Source organism: Callorhinus ursinus, unplaced genomic scaffold, assembly GCF_003265705.2.
Source record: "Callorhinus ursinus isolate GAN/ISIS: 27379988/994484 unplaced genomic scaffold, GSC_fseal_2.0 scaffold71, whole genome shotgun sequence".
Classification (NCBI taxonomy): domain Eukaryota; kingdom Metazoa; phylum Chordata; class Mammalia; order Carnivora; family Otariidae; genus Callorhinus; species Callorhinus ursinus.
The window spans coordinates 5377885-5395243 of NW_027397133.1; the positions used below are offsets into that span (position 1 = coordinate 5377885).

At 38.4% G+C, this 17359-nt stretch overlaps 1 protein-coding gene across 2 annotated transcripts in view; it reads left to right on the plus strand.

Annotated features, from left to right (window-relative positions):
* Positions 1 to 222: 222 nt before the first annotated feature.
* The window catches only part of ZNF112 (zinc finger protein 112), a 48408-nt gene continuing 31271 nt past the window's right edge, over positions 223 to 17359 (plus strand). The window contains exon 1 of one of the 2 annotated variants that reach the window (XM_025849918.2): positions 223 to 298. Coding sequence is in view for 1 of the 2 variants with exons in the window: in XM_073886675.1 (XP_073742776.1) it covers positions 440 to 463 (24 nt within the window). In the remaining variant the exon portion in view is untranslated. Of the gene's footprint in view, positions 299 to 424; positions 464 to 17359 lie in introns of those variants that run through there. The other variant, XM_073886675.1, reaches the window with a different exon arrangement.

A 17359-nucleotide genomic window follows, 5' to 3' on the forward strand; every position in this document is an offset into this window, starting at 1 on the left:
AGTCGCTTAACCAACTGAACCACCCAGAAGCCCGGGACCCGCATGCTTTTAAATACAATCCAGCCTCTCGGTGCGACAGCCAACACTTCCACCCAAGGAAGGCGACGGGGTGTCCTGGGAATTCTGGGAAGTGTAGTCCGGGAACACAGTGCCGCAGGATAACTTCCGCTGCAGGAGGCCGAGGCTGCGTCCCTGCTCCCGTCGGGAATTCTGGGAAGCGTAGTCCAAGAGCTCTCTGTCGGCAGAGTCGCTTCCGCTCCAGGTACGCGAGGCCGCGGCCTTCATTACTCTGCGAAAGGTGAGCCCTCCCTCCCCCGGCGCCCTCCTGGCGGCCGCACTGACTTGGCCTCACTTTGCGGTGGGCCCGTGGTCATCAGGCCCTGGACCCTGGGGAGGAGAATCCGCCAGCGGCGAAGGGCGGGGTTTGTGTTCCGTCTGAATGAGCTCTGTGGAGTGCGGGGCGGTGAGTGCCTACCGGGCTCGGGGCCCGGGCCAGGTTCCCAGGTCGCTGGGAGTGAGGGTCTCCTGGGTTCTGCATTTCCCCGACCCTCTGCCCGGCCACCAGCCAATGCTGCCGCTTCCCAGCCGTATAATACTCGGAGAATTCGTGTCTCTGCCTCATTCCTCTTCTTTAAGTTGGTATTAGTGTCTACCTAATAGAGTTATTTTGAGAGTTAAATGAGGATGTAGAAGAGAAAGACTTAAAAGTCTGGCTTGGGGTAAAAAAAAAAAAAAAAGGTCTCTTAATAGCAGTACTTTGTAATTTCTGGAGAAGCGCTTAGTTACCTGAAAGCATCTGTGAACCTGGGATGGGGTCAGAGCTCCTGCTGCAGTGTCCTGAAGGAGGGGAGGCTGCACCCAGATTCCCTTTTTTTTTTTTTTTTTAATCTAAATTTAAGTTTTTGTAGAGGGTCATTCCTGGGTGTTGTCTGGGATGTCCACTGTAATTTATGCGGGAGTTCTAATGAAGCTGTGATTTCTCTCAGCCTCCTGTCCTTCCCCAGCCTGGACTTCTTGAAAAAGGCTGCTGGGAGGAGGGAATGGTGCTTTGGCTTCTGGAAGCAGAGCCTCGTCTGAGTAGGTCTTAGCATCTCTCTTCCTCTTATGTTATCTCCTCTCAGGGAAGAAGATATTTCCTTAACTCATCTGCAAGTTCTTCTACCGGAAAGATGCCCTGACTTTTGTTGAATAAATAAATACAGAAAGGAATGGGGGAGTACCTGGGCATGAATAATAACAATTATATTTACTTTTTAAAAGCTTTTATTTAAATTCCAGTTAGTTAACACAGAGCGTAATATTAGTTTCAGGTGTACAATATAGTGATTCAACAGTTCTATACATCACCCGGTGCTCATCACAAATGCACTCCTTAATCCCCATCTCCTATGTCACCCATCCCTCCACCAACCTCCATTCTGGTAACCATCAGTTTGTTCTCTATAGTTGAGAGTCTGTTTCTTGGTTTGCCTTTCCCTCTTTTTTCCTTTGCTAGTTTGTTTTGTTTCTTTAATTCCACTTATGAGGGAAATCATATGGTATTTATCTTTCTCTGACTGACTTACTGCACTTAGCATAGTACTCTGTAGCTCCATCACATCGTTGCAAATGGCAATGTTTCATTCTTTTTTATGGCTAACACTCCATTGTGTATATATACCATATCTTCCTTATCCATTCGTCAGTCCTTGAGCACTTGGGCTGTTTCCATAATTTGGCTATTGTAGATAAATGCTGCCATAAACATCAATCGGTGTCCATGTTCCCCTTTGAATCACTATTTTTGTATCCTTTGTGTAAATATCTAGTAGTGCAATTGCTAGATCATAGGGTAGTTCTGTTTTTAACTTTTTGAGGAATCTCCATATATTTTCCACAATGGTTGCACTAGTCTGCTTTCCCACCAACAGTGTAAGAGGGTTCCCCTTTCTCCACTTCCTCGCCAACTTTGTTGTTTCTTGTGTTGTTGATTTTAGCCATTCTGACAGATGTGAGATGATATCTCATTGTAAGTTTTGATTTGCATTTCCCTGATAATAAATGATGTTGAGCATCTGGATGTCTTATGGGGAGACAGGTCTGTTCATGTCTTCTGCCCATTTTTTAACTGTATTATTTTTGGGGATGTTGATTTGTGTAAGTTCTTTATATATTTGGATACTAACCCTTTATCAGATATGTCATTTGCAAATATCTTCTCCCATTCCATAGGTTGCCTTTTAGTTTTGTTGATTGTTTCCTTCACTGTGCAGAAGCTTTTTATTTTGATGTAATCCCAATAGTTTATTTTTGTTCTTGTTTCCCTTGCCTCAGGAGACACATCTAGAAAGAAGTTGCTATGGCCAATGTCAAAGAGATTACTGCTCCTGTTCTCCTCTAGAATTTTGATGGTTTCCTGCCTCACATTTAGGTCTTACATACATTTTGGATTTATTTTTGTGTGTGGTGTAAGAAAGCGGTCCAGTTTCATTCTTTTGCATGATGCTGTCCAGTTTTCCCAACACCATTTGTTGAAAAGACAGTCTTTCTTCCATTGGATATGTTTTCGTGCTTTGTCTAAGGTTAATTGACGATATAGTTGTGGGTCCAATTCTGGGTTTTCTAGTGTGTTCCACTGATCTATGTGTCTATTTTTGTGCCGTACCATACTGTTTTGATCTCTTTACTTTTGTAATATAACTTGAAGTCTGGAATTGTGATGCCTCCAGCTTTGCTTTCTTTTTCAAGGTTACTTTGGCTATTTGGGTTTTTTTTGTGGTTCCATGCAAATTTTAGGATTGTTTGTTCTAGGTCTGTGAAAAATACTGTTGGCATTTTAATCAGGATTGCATTAAATGCGTAGATTGCTTTGGGTAGTGTAGAAATTTTAACAATATTTGTTCTTCCAGTCCACGAACACTCCATGAAGATGGAGTGTCTTTCCGTTCCTTTGTTTCCTCTTCAATTTCTTTCATCAGTTTTTTTCTAGTTTTCAGAGTACAGGTCTTTCACCTCTTTGGTTAGATTTTTTCCTAGGTATTTTACGGTGTTTGGTGCAGTTGCAAATGGGATCGATGCCTTGATTTCTCTTTCTGCTGTTTCATTCACCCCCTCGCCTCAAAAACCCTCAGTTTGTTTCTCAGAGTCCATAGTCTCTCATGGTTCATCTCTCCTTCTGATTTCCTCCCCTTCAATTCCTTCTCCTAATGTCCTCCATGCTATTCCTTAGGTTCCATAAATAAGTGAAACCATATGATAATTGACTTTCTCCACTTGACTTATTTCACTGAGCATAATCTCCTCCAGTCTCATCCATGTTGATGTAAAAGTTGGATACTCATCCTTTCTGATGGCTGAGTAATATTCCATTGTATATACGGACCACATCTTCTTTATCCATTCATCTGTTGAAGGGCATCTCGGCTCTTTCCACAGTTTGGCTGTTGCAGACATTGCTGCTATGAACATTGGGGTGCATATGGCCCTTCTTTTCACTACATCTGTGTCTTTGGGGTAAATACCCAGGAGTGCAATTGCTGGGTCATAGGGTAGCTCTATTTTTCATTTTTTGAGGAATCTCCACACTGTTTTCCAAAGTGGCTGTACAAATTTGCATTCCCACCAACAGTGTAAGAGGGTTCCCCTTTCTCCACAACCTCTCCAACATTGGTTGTTTCTTGCCTTGTCAATTTTTGCCATTCTTTTTTTTTTTTTAAAGATTTTATTTATTTATTAGAGAGAGAATGAGAGATAGAGAGCACGAGAGGGAAGAGGGTCAGAGGGAGAAGCAGACTCCCTGCTGAGCAGGGAGCCCGATGCGGGACTCGATCCCGGGACTCCAGGATCATGACCTGAGCCGAAGGCTGTCGCTGAACCAACTGAGCCACCCAGGCGCCCAATTTTTGCCATTCTAACTGGTGTAAGGTGATATCTCAGTGTGGTTTTGATTTGAATTTCCCTGATGGCTAATGATGATGAACCTTTTTTCATGTTTCTGTTAGCCATTTGTATGTCTTCTTTTGAGAAGTGTCTGCTATAATCGTTATTATTTTCTTCCTTCTGCTGGCTTTAAGCTTTGTTGTTCTTTTTCTAGCTCCTTTAGATGTAAGCTTAGGTTGTTTATTTGAGATTTTTCTTGCTCCTTGAGGTAGGCCTTTATTGCTATATACTTCCTTCTTAGGACAGCTTTTGATGCATCCTAAAGGTTTTGGACCATCATGTTTTCACTTTTGTCTCCATGTATTTTTTAACTTCTTTATTTCCTGGTTGACCCATTCATTGTTTAGTAGCACGTTATTTAACCTCCATGTATTTGTGGTCTCTCCAGATTTATTCTTGTGGTTGACTTCAAGTCTCATAGTGTTGTGGTCAGAAAATATGCATAGTATAATCTCAGTGTTTTTGTATTTGTTGAGGGCTGATTTGTGACCTAATATATGATCTATTCTGGAGAATATTCCATGTGCATTTGTAAAGAATATGTATTCTGCCGTTTTAGGATGGAATGTTCTGACTATACTTGTTGAGTTCATCTGGTCCAGTGTGTCGTTCAAGCCATTGTTTCCTTGTTGATTTTCTGCTTAGATGACCTGTCTATTGATATAAGTGGGGTGTTAAAGTCCCCTACTATTATTGTATTATTATCATACAGTTCCTTTATGTTTGTTATTAACTGTTTTATATATTTGAGTGCTCCCATGTTGGGGGTATAAATATTTACAATTGTTAATATCTTCTTATTGGACTGTCCCCTTTATTATATAGTGTCCTTCTTTGTCTCTTGTTACAGTCTTTGTTTTAAAGTCTAGTTTGTCTAATGTAAGTATTGCTACTCCGGTTTTCTTTTGACATCCATTTGCATGGTAAATATTTCTCCATCCCTCACTGTCCATCTACAGGTGTTATTAGGTTGAAAATGAGTCTCTTGTAGGCAGCATATAGATGGGTCTTTTTTTTTTAATCCATTCTGACACCCTAAGTTTTTTTTATTGGTACGTTTAGTCCATTTACAGTCAAAGTAATTATCGATAGATATGTATTTATTGACATTTTATTACTTATTTTGTGATTGTTTCTGGAGATTTTCTCTGATTCTTTCTTGTCTTTCTCTCTTTCATGGTTTGCTTATTTTCCTTAGTGATATATTTGGATTTCTTTCTCTTTATTTTTTGCATGTTTATTGGTGGTTTTTGATATAGGGTTGCCATTAGTTTTGTATATAACCTCTTCTGCATATAGCAGTCTATATTAACTAGATGGTTAAGTTTGAACACATTCTTTTCTCCTCTCTTCCCCATGCTTTTTTTGTATGTGTGAGTTCCTTGACTGATTTTTTTTTTTACAGAAATACTCATTTTTACTGCTTTTGTTTTTCCTACATTCATATTGTCACTTTTGGTCTCTCCTTTCCATTCAAAGAGTTCCCTTTAATATTTCTTGCTGGACTGATATAGTGGTCACAACTCCTTTAGTTTTTGTTTTTCTGGGAAGCTCTTTATCTCTCCTTCTATTCTGAATGATAGCCTTGCTGGATAGAGTATTCTTGGCTGCAGTTTTTCCCATTGAGCGTTTTGAATATATCATGCCACTCCCTTCTGGCTTGCATTTTCTGTTGAGAAATCTCCTGCTAGCCTCATGGGTTTTCCCTTGTAAGTTACTGACTTCTTTTGTCTCGCTGCTTTTAAGTTTTTTTTTTCTTATCACTGTATTTGTAAATTTAATTACAATGTGTCTTGGCGTTGGCCTGCTTTTGTTGGTTTTGTTGGGAGTTCTTTGTGCCTGTGGGATCTGGATGTCTGTTTCCTTCCCCAGATTAGGGAAGTTTCAACTATTATTTCTTCAAATAAACTTTCTCCCCCACTTTTTTTTCTTTTCTTCTTCTGGGACTCCAATAATATGAATGTTATTATGTTTGATGGAGTCACTGAGTTCCCTAAGTATATCCTTGCATCCTTTGCCTAATCATTTCTCTGCTTTTTTATAGTTTCATAGCTTTTCATTACTTTGTCTTCTAGGTCATTAATTCGTTCTTCTTCCAGCCTGTTGTTGATTATATCAAGGGTATTTCTAATCTTGTTTATTGCATTCTTCATCTCTGATTCTTTTTTAACTCTTATCTCTGTGTTAAGGGTCTCACTGATGTATCATTCTTTCTCAAGTCCAGTGAGTATGCTAATGATCATTGCTTTAAATTCTCCATCAGGCATGTTAGTTATATCTGTTTCACTTAGATCTCTGGCTGTGGTCTTATCTTGTTCATTCATTTGGGATAAATTCTTCTATCTTCTCATTTTGTCTAAGTCTCTGCCTGATTCTCTGTCTTAGAAAAATCTTTGCTCCTGAAAGTAATGGCTTTATGAAGAAGAGGTCATGTAGTACCCAGGGCCTGACACTTCAGGAAGTGTCTCCAGTGTGTGCTGCATGCACTCTGCTGTTGCGTTCTAGCTGCTCTATCCTTCAGGCCAGTTGTCTGCAGATGCTCTCCTTGCCTACTGTGGGCAGTGATAGGTCCCTGGCCTGAATGTGGCAAGTTTGATCTGGGTGCTTGGTCCACTTGTGAAATGAGACTTTTCATCACCTCCACCAGAACTGAGGCCCTGTAAAACTCTGGTCAGGAGACATGGTGTTTTCACCACCTCTACCAGAACTGAAGCCCTGTAAAACTCTGGTCAAGAGATGTGGTATGGGCAGGTTCTGTGTTGGTTTTCTAGGGGAGGGGCATGCTGTGCTGTCACTGAGGTAAGCATGACTGAGAAAGGCAGTTCCGCTGGAGCACAGTGGGGTGGGGCTTGGTGTAAGCAAGTTAGGGGGCCAGTGTCTGCATTGCACTGTTTCCCGCAGGTGGCTCTGTGTTTATGCTGAGGGGTGAGGGAGGGAAATGGCACCAGCCATCTCCTTTGTTCCCAGAGAAGTATCTCCATGAATGCTGCCTCTCAGGGACATGCTCTGAGAAGAGCAAATAATCTCCCTACTGTGTGCCCCAGCTGCTCTTCAGATCACGGTTTTCATGCTCTATGCCCCTGGCTTGTTTATGTGCCTTTTCCTCAAGAGCAGCACAGTGCTGCTGGGCTTTATCCCAGCCAAGCCTGCTGACCTTTAAAACTCCAGGCTTTTAAAGTAAAGCGTGCACAGTCCTAGAGAATTCTTCTAAAGTATTTGTTCCAACCTTATGGGTCACCCCCAGTATTATCTTTTGTCATCCAGAAATCCAAGGTACTCAGACATATTATTATAACCCAGAATTATAGCTTTTGAGGTTGTACCTTATCATAAGGGCAGCAGTTTGCCCTAAAATTCTTATGTAAGGATCACTTAAACATGAAATTTATGAATGGCCCTTTATCATCATTTCTTTAACCCCTTTCTTGGCATCCCAGGCTTGCTTCCAGTTTTAGGTCCTTTAGTGTGCTTTTGCAAGCAGAGAGAACACCTACCTGAGGGGGCTCCTTTCCCTCATGTACAGTTCAAGTAAAATCAGGAATTTTTTGTAAAACTGTAGAAGCTCACTATGTAAATCCTTGATGGAATATTTCCCTGCTAGTGTAACTTTTGGAAGTTGCTTTCTCCATTTATTTAAAACTGCCTGTGCAATTAAGAAGTGCAATGCAAAAACAAAACAAACCAACCCAACCCACCAAGAAGCTCTAGGCTTTAAGCCCCACTGATTATAAGAACTCACAAAATTCAGCCCCTCTCACTTTCCAAGCCAATGGCAATGGGGAAATGTTCTTGTGCATTTCTCTGTCTCACCCTTCTCTGCGACCATGGCTCCCTCCCCTCCACAGCATCCAGGATCTGTTTCTCCCCTAAACCACATCTCCACATTTCCTTCCTTCTTCAGTGTAGTGTCTTCTCTTTGTTTAGTTGTAGAGTTTGTTCTGTCAGTCTTCAGGTCAATTTCTGGGGTATTTAGGATCATCTGATAGTTATCTAGTTGTATTTGTGGGATGAAGCAAGCCTTGGGTACTTCTACTCTGCCGCCATCTTCCTGTCTCCTAACGATTATGTTTAAACATTTATTGCTAAATAATATTCTAGGAGTTTGATATGAATTAACATATTCAATCCTAACAGGAGCCCTCTGGGGTCTCCTGGATACTGTTATTCCCATGTTGTAGATGAGAAAAGGGAGACACAGAGTGCATAAGTTGTTTTTCTTAGGTTCACACAGCTAATAGGCTGAGCTGGGATTTAAATTTAGGTTTCAATCTATTGCTTTAGTTCTTACCATGTTTATTATCAGGTTGAGAAGTCATGTTTTAGATTTTTGTAGGCCATGAAAGCTATGTCAATGAGTTTTCAGTTTTTGCTAAGATATTTTCAGTTATCTGCAATATAATTGTGTTGTATTTGAAATAATATTTATAGTTCTAAGAGAAATAAATCCGAGAAAGACAAATACCATATGATTTCACGTATATGTGGAATCTAAAACACAAAAGGAAACAACAATAACAACAAAACAGAAACAGACTCATAAATACAGAGAACAAACTGGTGTTTGCTAGAGGAGAGAGGGGTGGGGGCAATGCGTGAAATAGGTGACGGGAATTAAGAGGTACAAACTTCCTGTTATAAAATAAATAAGTCACAGGGATGAAAAGTACAGAATAGAATCAAGAATACTGTATTAAATTTGTGTGTGACAGATGATAACGGTACTTATCATGGGGAGCACTGCATAATATATAGAATTGTCGAATCATTGCGTCATACCTGAAACTAATGTATCAACTATACTTTAATTAAAATAGGCTAAATCCTAGAAAGAAATTTATAGTTCATACTCTGATTATAGAAATGATTATAGATTGCATGTTGTAGAGAATTAAGAAGATATACAAAGTATAAACAGAAGAGTTTAATTGTCCATAACCACAGGTTGTAGAGATAACATATTAATGTTTTAATGTTTATAACACACATATATATACACACACATATATATGTATATGTATATATTTGGATTTTTTTACTTAAGTTTTACAAAATAGGTGTAGGTTTTATTTCCCTCTTAAGTTTTTACTGTGGAAATTTATAAACATAGATGTAATAAGAGTAAAATGATGAACCCCAGTGGAACCATCACCCACATTTAATCCTTGTTAACATTTGTCAGTGTTGTATTAACCACCCCCCAAAACCCCCCATCTTTTTGTTTCAGTATTTTAACACAATTCCCAACATTGAGTCAGTATGATAGTGGTTGGTTGATTGTCATAATTGCCAAAAATTGATTATCAAGCTTTTTTTTTATATATCCAAGACCAAGAAAGGGAGATGTTAGCAGCTACCCTAGGGTTTTCATTCTTTGCATCTTGGAGAATGTTACTTACTTGAGAAGCCTCCAGGACATAAGAGTATTGCACTTTGGAGAGGGATGGTGATGAATTTTGTTTTCCCATATAGAATTTGACTTACCTATGTCTTCTTGTTCTTTGTATGTTATCCCTCTCTTCCCATACACTTGAAGGTCTTGTGTTTCTGGGACCATGTCATATTTTTCTCCCTAACTGTGTCCAGTTCTCAGTATAAGATTGGCAAGGATTTGTGTTTAGAATAGCTACTTAACAGACTGCTGGAATCAAACATTTGCAGCCAGAATTCCTGAAATTGGAATTAGGTAGCAAAACGGAATAGAAATAGCCCATGGAGATATTCATTAATATTGGTGAGCTATCGAATCCACCAATTTTTCAGAGTATTGAAAAGTTGGTGGGCAATTATTTTGATGACCTAAAACACATTTCCTAAGAATCATTATGTTGTACGCCTGCAACTCAAGTAACATTGTGTGTCAACTCTACTTCAATTAAAAAAAAAAAACCATATTTCCTAAGAAATGATAACAGCAAATATTTGTAGACTGTTATGCCTGGAGGCAGTGTTTCCAATAGTTTATGTACACTAAATTAGTTTTCATAACAAGCCTATTACCTTTATTTTACAGATGAGGAAATGGGTTTTTAAAAACCAATGATTTTATAGTAAAATTTACTATTTCTTTTTGGGGTGCAATTTTATTAATTTTAATGCAGGTATGGATTTGTATAATCACCACCATCATCAGATGCAGAGCAGTCCCATCAGCCCCAAAAACTTCCCTCCTGTATTCCCTTTATTACCACCCTTCACCATATCTGTAACTACCAGCAACCACTATAACCCTATATAGGTTTGTCTTTTTGAGAATGTCATATAAATGAACTCATACCATATGTAAACTTTTTTTTCCATATGTAAACTTTTGAGGCTGGATTCTTTCACTCAGCATAATGCTTTTGACATTGTATGTATCAATACTTCATCTGTTTTTATTGCTGGTTAATACTACATTTCCATAAATGTATATACTATAGTTTATCCATTCATCCATTGAAGGATATTTGGTTTGTTTCCAGTTCTTGGCAGTTATGAATAAGCTGCTAGAAACATTTGTGTACAGGTTTTGGTGCTTATTTCTCTAGTGTATATAACCAGGAATGGGAATGTTGGGTCCTATTGGAAGTGTATGTTTTACATTATAAGAAACTACGCAACTGTTCTCCAGTATATCTGCCTTTCTGTATGTCCACTAATGATGTATGAGAGAGAGAGTTCCAGTTGCTCCACATCTCTGTCATCACTTAGCATTGTCTGTATTTTATTTTTAATTTTAGCCATTCTAATAAGTATGTATTGCAATATCATTGTGACTTTAATTTACATTTCCCTAATGACCAATGATATTCAGCAGATACAGCTTTTCTTTAGCTTATTTGCCATCCTTATATCTTCTTTGGTGAAGTGTTTTGTCTATATGTTTTGCTCAGTTTTAATTTGGGTAATTGGGTTGTGTTTTCCTTGTTGATTTTTGAGAGTTATTTATATATATTGTGGATACAATTCCTTTGTTAAATATGTGATTTGCAGATATTTCTTCTCTGCCTGTAGCTTGTCTTTGCATGCTCTTTTTAAATTTTTTGTAAAGATTTTATAGAGACACAGTGAGAGAGAGAGGGAACACAAGCAGGGGGAGTGGGAGAGGGAGAAGCAGGCTTCCCACTGAGCAGGGAGCCTGATGCAGGGACCCCAGGACCCTGGGATCATGACCTGAGCTGAAGGCAGACACTTAATGGCTGAGCCACCCAGGCGCCCCTCATGATCTTTTTTTTAAAAAAAAGATTTATTTATTTGAGAAAGAGAGAGCACTCAGAATAGGGGAGAGGAAGAGAGAGAATCTCAAGCAGACTCCACACTGAGTGTGGAGCCTGACAGGGCACAGTCTCATGACCCTGAGATCATGACGTGAGCCAAAACCAAGAGTCGGGTGCCCAACGGACTGCGCCACCTGGGCGCTCCTCTTTTCATGCTCTTAACAGCATCTTTTGCAGAGCAAAAGTTTTTAATTTTGGTTTCTCTGAATATTTTGTATTTTGTGTCTTTTAAGGAATTCAATAACTTTATCTACCATATTGAATTGATGAATGCAAAGTTTCTTGTAACATTCCCTTATTATTCTTCTAATGTCGAGTCTATAATGATATCCCTTCTTTCATTCTTGATTTTGATAATTTGTGTCTTTTCTCTGTTGTTCTTTGTTGGTCTGGCAAGAAGTTTAATTTTATTGATCTTTTCGAAGAACTCTGGGTTTAATTGAATTTGTCCAGGGGTTCACAATCTTTTTCTATAAAGGCCCAGATTGTAAATATTTTCAGCTTTTCCAGGAGAGCAGCAGAATCAAGAATACTATTTAGGTCTGTCTCAAGAGAGAAATGTCCACAGCATTTTTATTAACAAAATCCAAAATATAATGATTGAGTACAATTTTTTTTTTTTTTGTAATACAGGTATACTAATGAGAATAGAAATATTTTGGGGGATAACATTTAACTTAACTGACTTTCAAGGTTAGTATTCCCCTGTCATCAAAATTGACTGCAAATGTTTTTCTGTTTATGCTGCTCTGTAATGAGATTTTATACATTTTATCACTTACTGAAAATGACCTTTTAAACAAATAAGTACTACTAAATACTGATACCAGTCCACAAGTTTGTAATTTTAATTGTGCATAATAATAAACTGGAAGATGCATCTGGAAGCCTGAATAGTGGCTCCCCAAAGATGTCCACATCCTAATTCCCCAAACCCATAAGTGTTACTTTACATCGTAGAAGAGACTTTGCAGATGTGATTAAGTTATGGATCTTGGGATGGCAAGATTATCCAAGTGGGCACACTGTAATCACAACGGTCCCTATAGGAGGAAGGCGGGAGATCAGTGTCAGGAGAAGGCAATGGGATAACAGAAGCAGAGATTGGAGTGACATGACCATGGACCAAGGAATGCAGGTGCCTGTAGAAGTTGGAAAAAGCAAGGAAATGGATTCTCCCCTAGAAGGGACCAGCCATGCTGACACCTTGACCTTAGCCCAAAAACTGATCTTAGACTTCTGACCTCCATAACTAAAAAAGAATAAATTGTACTGTTTTAAGGCACCAAGTTTGTGGTAACTTGTGCTAGCAATAGGGAACTAATATCGAATGCATTTATAGAATTCTCTTAGGTTAAACCAGTTTTGAAATATGGAAAGTTCCTTTGCACTTGCATCAAGATCTGAAAACACTGCTGGGATTAATGTACTTTAAGCTCAGAAAATACAAATATTACAAATTTATGTGGGAATGGAGATTGTGCTCATTTTAACTTTTGACAGTCTTGAAATCTATAAAGCAGTTTGGCATTACTTGTGATTTAAACAAAATCAGTTGCTATCAAAATGACTTTATTACTACCATACTTCTACTTTTAGGTTGGATTCATTAACATCATCAAGTCTAGCCAAAGCTAATTTCCAAAGCCATTCAGCATGGCTGGGGTCAGTTTTTCTCATTCAGGAAAACTTCGGTCCCAGCTCTGAGATTTTTTTATTTTTATTTTTTTTATTTATTTATTTTAAAGATTTTATTTATTTATTTGAGAGAGAGAGAGAGCATGAGAGGAGGGAGGGTCAGAGGGAGAAGCAGACTCCCCGCTGAGCAGGGAGCCCGATGTGGGACTTGATCCCGGGACTCCAGGATCATGACCTGAGCTGAAGGCAGTTGCTTAACCAACTGAGCCACCCAGGCGCCCTGAGATTTTTTTAAAAAGTCATAATAAAATTTTACTGCTGTTCTGCCATTGAACTGCTGTATGGTGAGGCAAGTTAGGATATTCTGTTTCTATTTTATTTAACACACACACACACACACATATATATATATATATATAAAATATATGTATAATGTTATGTTAGTCACCATACAGTACATCATTAATTTTTGATGTGGTGATCCACGATCCATTGTTTTCATATAACACCCAGTGCTATTTCTGACAAAATTCATTAAACTGATGATGGTTAAGTCTTTGAGACTGAATGAAGTTCACTGTTCACACTGCTGGCTCAGTAGCACATAATAGATTACAGTATTTTCTGCAAAGCACCTGCTTTGAATAATACAATGAATGACCATAGTCTTTAAACACATTTGTATAAGCTTTTAAATTTGTAATCAGTTTTAACACATCCTTTTAGGTTACACTTAAGGTTATTTTGAATTAATATTTTTTCAACTTAGAAAATATTTTTAACTGTAATTGTTCCACACAGACTATTCCTAGAGGCTAATTATTTAGTCACTTCAAACTTGACATCGATGCCTTGAATGAACAACTGAACAATGTCAGTAATATATGTTGAATTATCAAGAGCCAAACAAAATTTATCAGGATCATTTTCCTTGTATTTTAATTGACTATAATGTTTCCCTTATCTTCAACTCTTCAAGCACTATTCTTGCCCCCACCGGGCTCCTGCTCCGGCCTCCCGCCGGCCCGGCTGCCCCATGGCCCGGCGCCCAGGCCCCAGGTCTAATAATCTTAAGTTTGTTTTCTCTGGACACATTTCTTTGGCTGCTACAATCAAACAAGACTTAATTAACTCATCATCAGTAAATTACCTTTCTTTGCTTGGGTTAGAAATAGAAGCTGAATATCAAAATCTAAACTTACTTTGGTTGTAGCTTCATTTTCATTACTTATTTTTTGTGAAGAAATTATGCTCTGATGAGACATTTTAAATTTTCTAATTTTTCTGACCACTGCTTTACCATGAATTGAAGATATTTGTGATGAGTACTTAGTCTGATAATATTGACATGTATTGTTTTCTTTTAGCATAGCCATGTTGTCTCTGCATAATAAGCAAAAGGCTTTGCTGTCTAATTCAATAACAAAATACTTCCAATGTGTCTTAAAAGTGCAACATTTAAAGTCTATTTTTTTCTTCTTGTTTTGACATGACGAGTATGTACTTGTAATGAGCACTGGGTGTTATATGCAGCTGATGAATCACTAAATTCTACCCCTAAAACTAATCATACAGTATGTGTTAACTAAATTGAATTTAAATAAAGAATAAAAAAATTAAAATGTTGTGGTACAGGGGTACCTGTGTATATACATATACACAATGGAATATTATTCAGCCATCAGAAAGGATGACTATTTACCATTTACATCAGTGTGGATGGAACTGGAGGGTATTATGTTGAACGAAATAAGTCAATCAGAGACAATTATCATATGGTTTCACTCATATATGGAATATAAGAAACAGCACAGGGTCATAGGGGTAGGGAGGGAAACTGAATGGGAAGTAATCAGAGAGGGAGATAAACCATGAGAGACTCTTTTTTTTTTTTTTTTTACTTTAAACCTCCCAATATTTTGATTTATTAGTACCTTCTCATTTTATTTATTTATTTATTTTTATTATGTCCAGTTAGCCACTGTATAGTACATAATTAGTCCTTGATGCAGTGTTCAACAATTCATTAGTTAAGTATAACACCCAGACTCTTAACTATAGGAAACAAACAGAGTTGCTGGAGGGGCAGTGGGTAGGGGGATGGGGTAATTGGGTGATGGGCATTTAAGGAGGGCACATGATGTGATGAGCACTGGGTGTTACATGCAGCTGATGAATTATTGAACTCTACGCCTGAAACTAATGATATACTATATGTTGGTTAATTGAATTTAAATTAAAAAAAAAGAAAACCAGGGAGGAAAAGCAGGGTAAAATGGTAGACTTAAGTCCAACCATATAAAAAGTTACATTAAATGCTAATGGCCTAAATACATTGATTAAGAGATTATAAAATTGGATAAAAAACAACCAAGTATATGCTGTCCAGAGAGCCTACTTTACATATAAGGACATAGGTTAAAAGTTAAAGGGATTACCCAAAAAAGGTGTGCTGTGGAAACCCTGGTCAAGAGAAAGCTGGAATGGCTATAGTAATATTAGACAAAGTAGACTTCAGACCAAGGACTGTTACCAGGGATAAAGAGGGACACTTACACCAAGGGTCAGTTCATCAAGTAGACATAATAGTCCTAAATGTGTATTCACAAAACAACATAGCTTCAAACTACATGAAGAAAACTGGACAGAACTAAAAGAAGAAGAGAGAAAAGAAGAAATGGAGAAATCCACAATTTCATATGGAGATTTCAGTACTCCTCTCAGTGACCGATAGAACAAGCAGGCTTGTTCAGTAAGAATACAAAAGATCTGAACAATCCTATTAACATTTCCAGAACACACCATGAAATAAACAACAGAATGCACCTAATTTTCATGAGCTTCAGTTCTGATCATTTCTGTTGACCTGCCTTTGAGTTCACTGGTGTTTCTGCTCTGTCTGTCCCACTCAGTTGCAGGTTCCTATGTAGTAGGGACTACGTCAAGTTCACTGTGCTTATTGCCAAGTATAGGTTTCGGCAGAGAGGAGTTATTCAGTACCTGTTTGTGGTTTGTCTAGCTTTCCAACAGGCATCAAGGAACAGGGACCTTCAGCTCAGTGAGGTTGTATTCAAATTTTCTGAAAATGGATGTGGGAGAAACAAACAATATAAGTATTTCCTGCCCTTTATCTCAATCAGATTGAGTAGGATGCTGAAGCCACCCACTTTTTCAGAATGTTCAAAAGGTGGTATATGCCTATTGACAATTACTGACCTAAAATAAATATTCTTAAAAGCAAACTAGGGCTGATATGTGGCTTCTATATTTATTTCATGGTGACAACAACGAGGATAATAGTAATAACAGCTAACATTTGTTGGGTGCTTATTATGAACTACACTGACTTTCTAATGCTTGGATGCATTAGCTCATTTGTTCTTCATAATAACCCTACTTTTATCTTCCATTTTACAAATGAAGAAACAGAAGCATCAAGAGGTTAATTAACTTGCAAAGTTTACTCTGCTAGTAAGTGGCAGAATCTTGATTAAAGCTTGGCAACCTGATTCTGTAGCCTAGGCTCTTGGCCACAGCACTCTGCTTTTATTAGACTGGCAAAATGGGTTTTAGGAGTTGATAAGGCTGTAGCAAAGCCTGTTAAAAGGTATCTTAGAACAGGGGACATATAAGCTGATGTAAAAAGCTAAGAAGATCTAGGATGCATGGGGGCAAACTACTGCCCATACTTGTTTTTGTAAATCCTTTCTTCACATACAAAATCCTGGAGGCTTTCCTGTGAGATCAAGTGATTTACACAGCTTGGAGTTTACAGGGGAGAGCAGACATGGAAGATTCCTCTATGGATGGCTTGCTAAGAATCTAGACTTTATTCTAAAGGCACTGGGCAGCCATGCACATGTTTTAACCAAGAAAGGGATATAATCAGACTAACTCTAACATATAAAGAAACAAGAACATTCTGTGGGATGACCACTGTTTAAATGCCTGTTTAACATGAGTTGCTTCATATTCTGAATTCTTAAAGTCCCTTGGGTGATTAGTAACTCCTATTGCTTGATAAATCTGATCAGGCAAGTCTAAACTGGAAGCCTGTATTCGTGCTGAGTATGTGCCTGAAGAAACATCCACAACCCTTAGAGACAACTCCAGGAGCACCTTATAATGGGGAGCAGTGGGGAGCTGGGAGTCATAAGGCCTGGGTCCCAGACCCTGCTCTGCTCCTGGCTTATGTGTTCTCCAGTCATTCCCTATACTCACTGAGAGGCTGAATGATCTAATGGTTGATTGCATAGGCTCAGCTTGCAAACTGCCTCTATTAATCTCAGAATCTATGTTTGCAACCCTTTCTGCAAAATATAGTCACCTGAGGGGAAGGGGATTCATTTTCATGAAAACTCTTCCTCCACAGATACCAATTTATAGACCCTGCACTGGGTCCTGGGCATTGGTTTTGTTTTCATTTTTTTATTAACTTCCCAATGATAACCAGTGAACTGGTAGATTGAAAGCCACCATCCTAGTAATTAAGAACATGGACTCTGGGATGATAATCCTGGCTGCTCTGCTGACTGAATGGATAATTA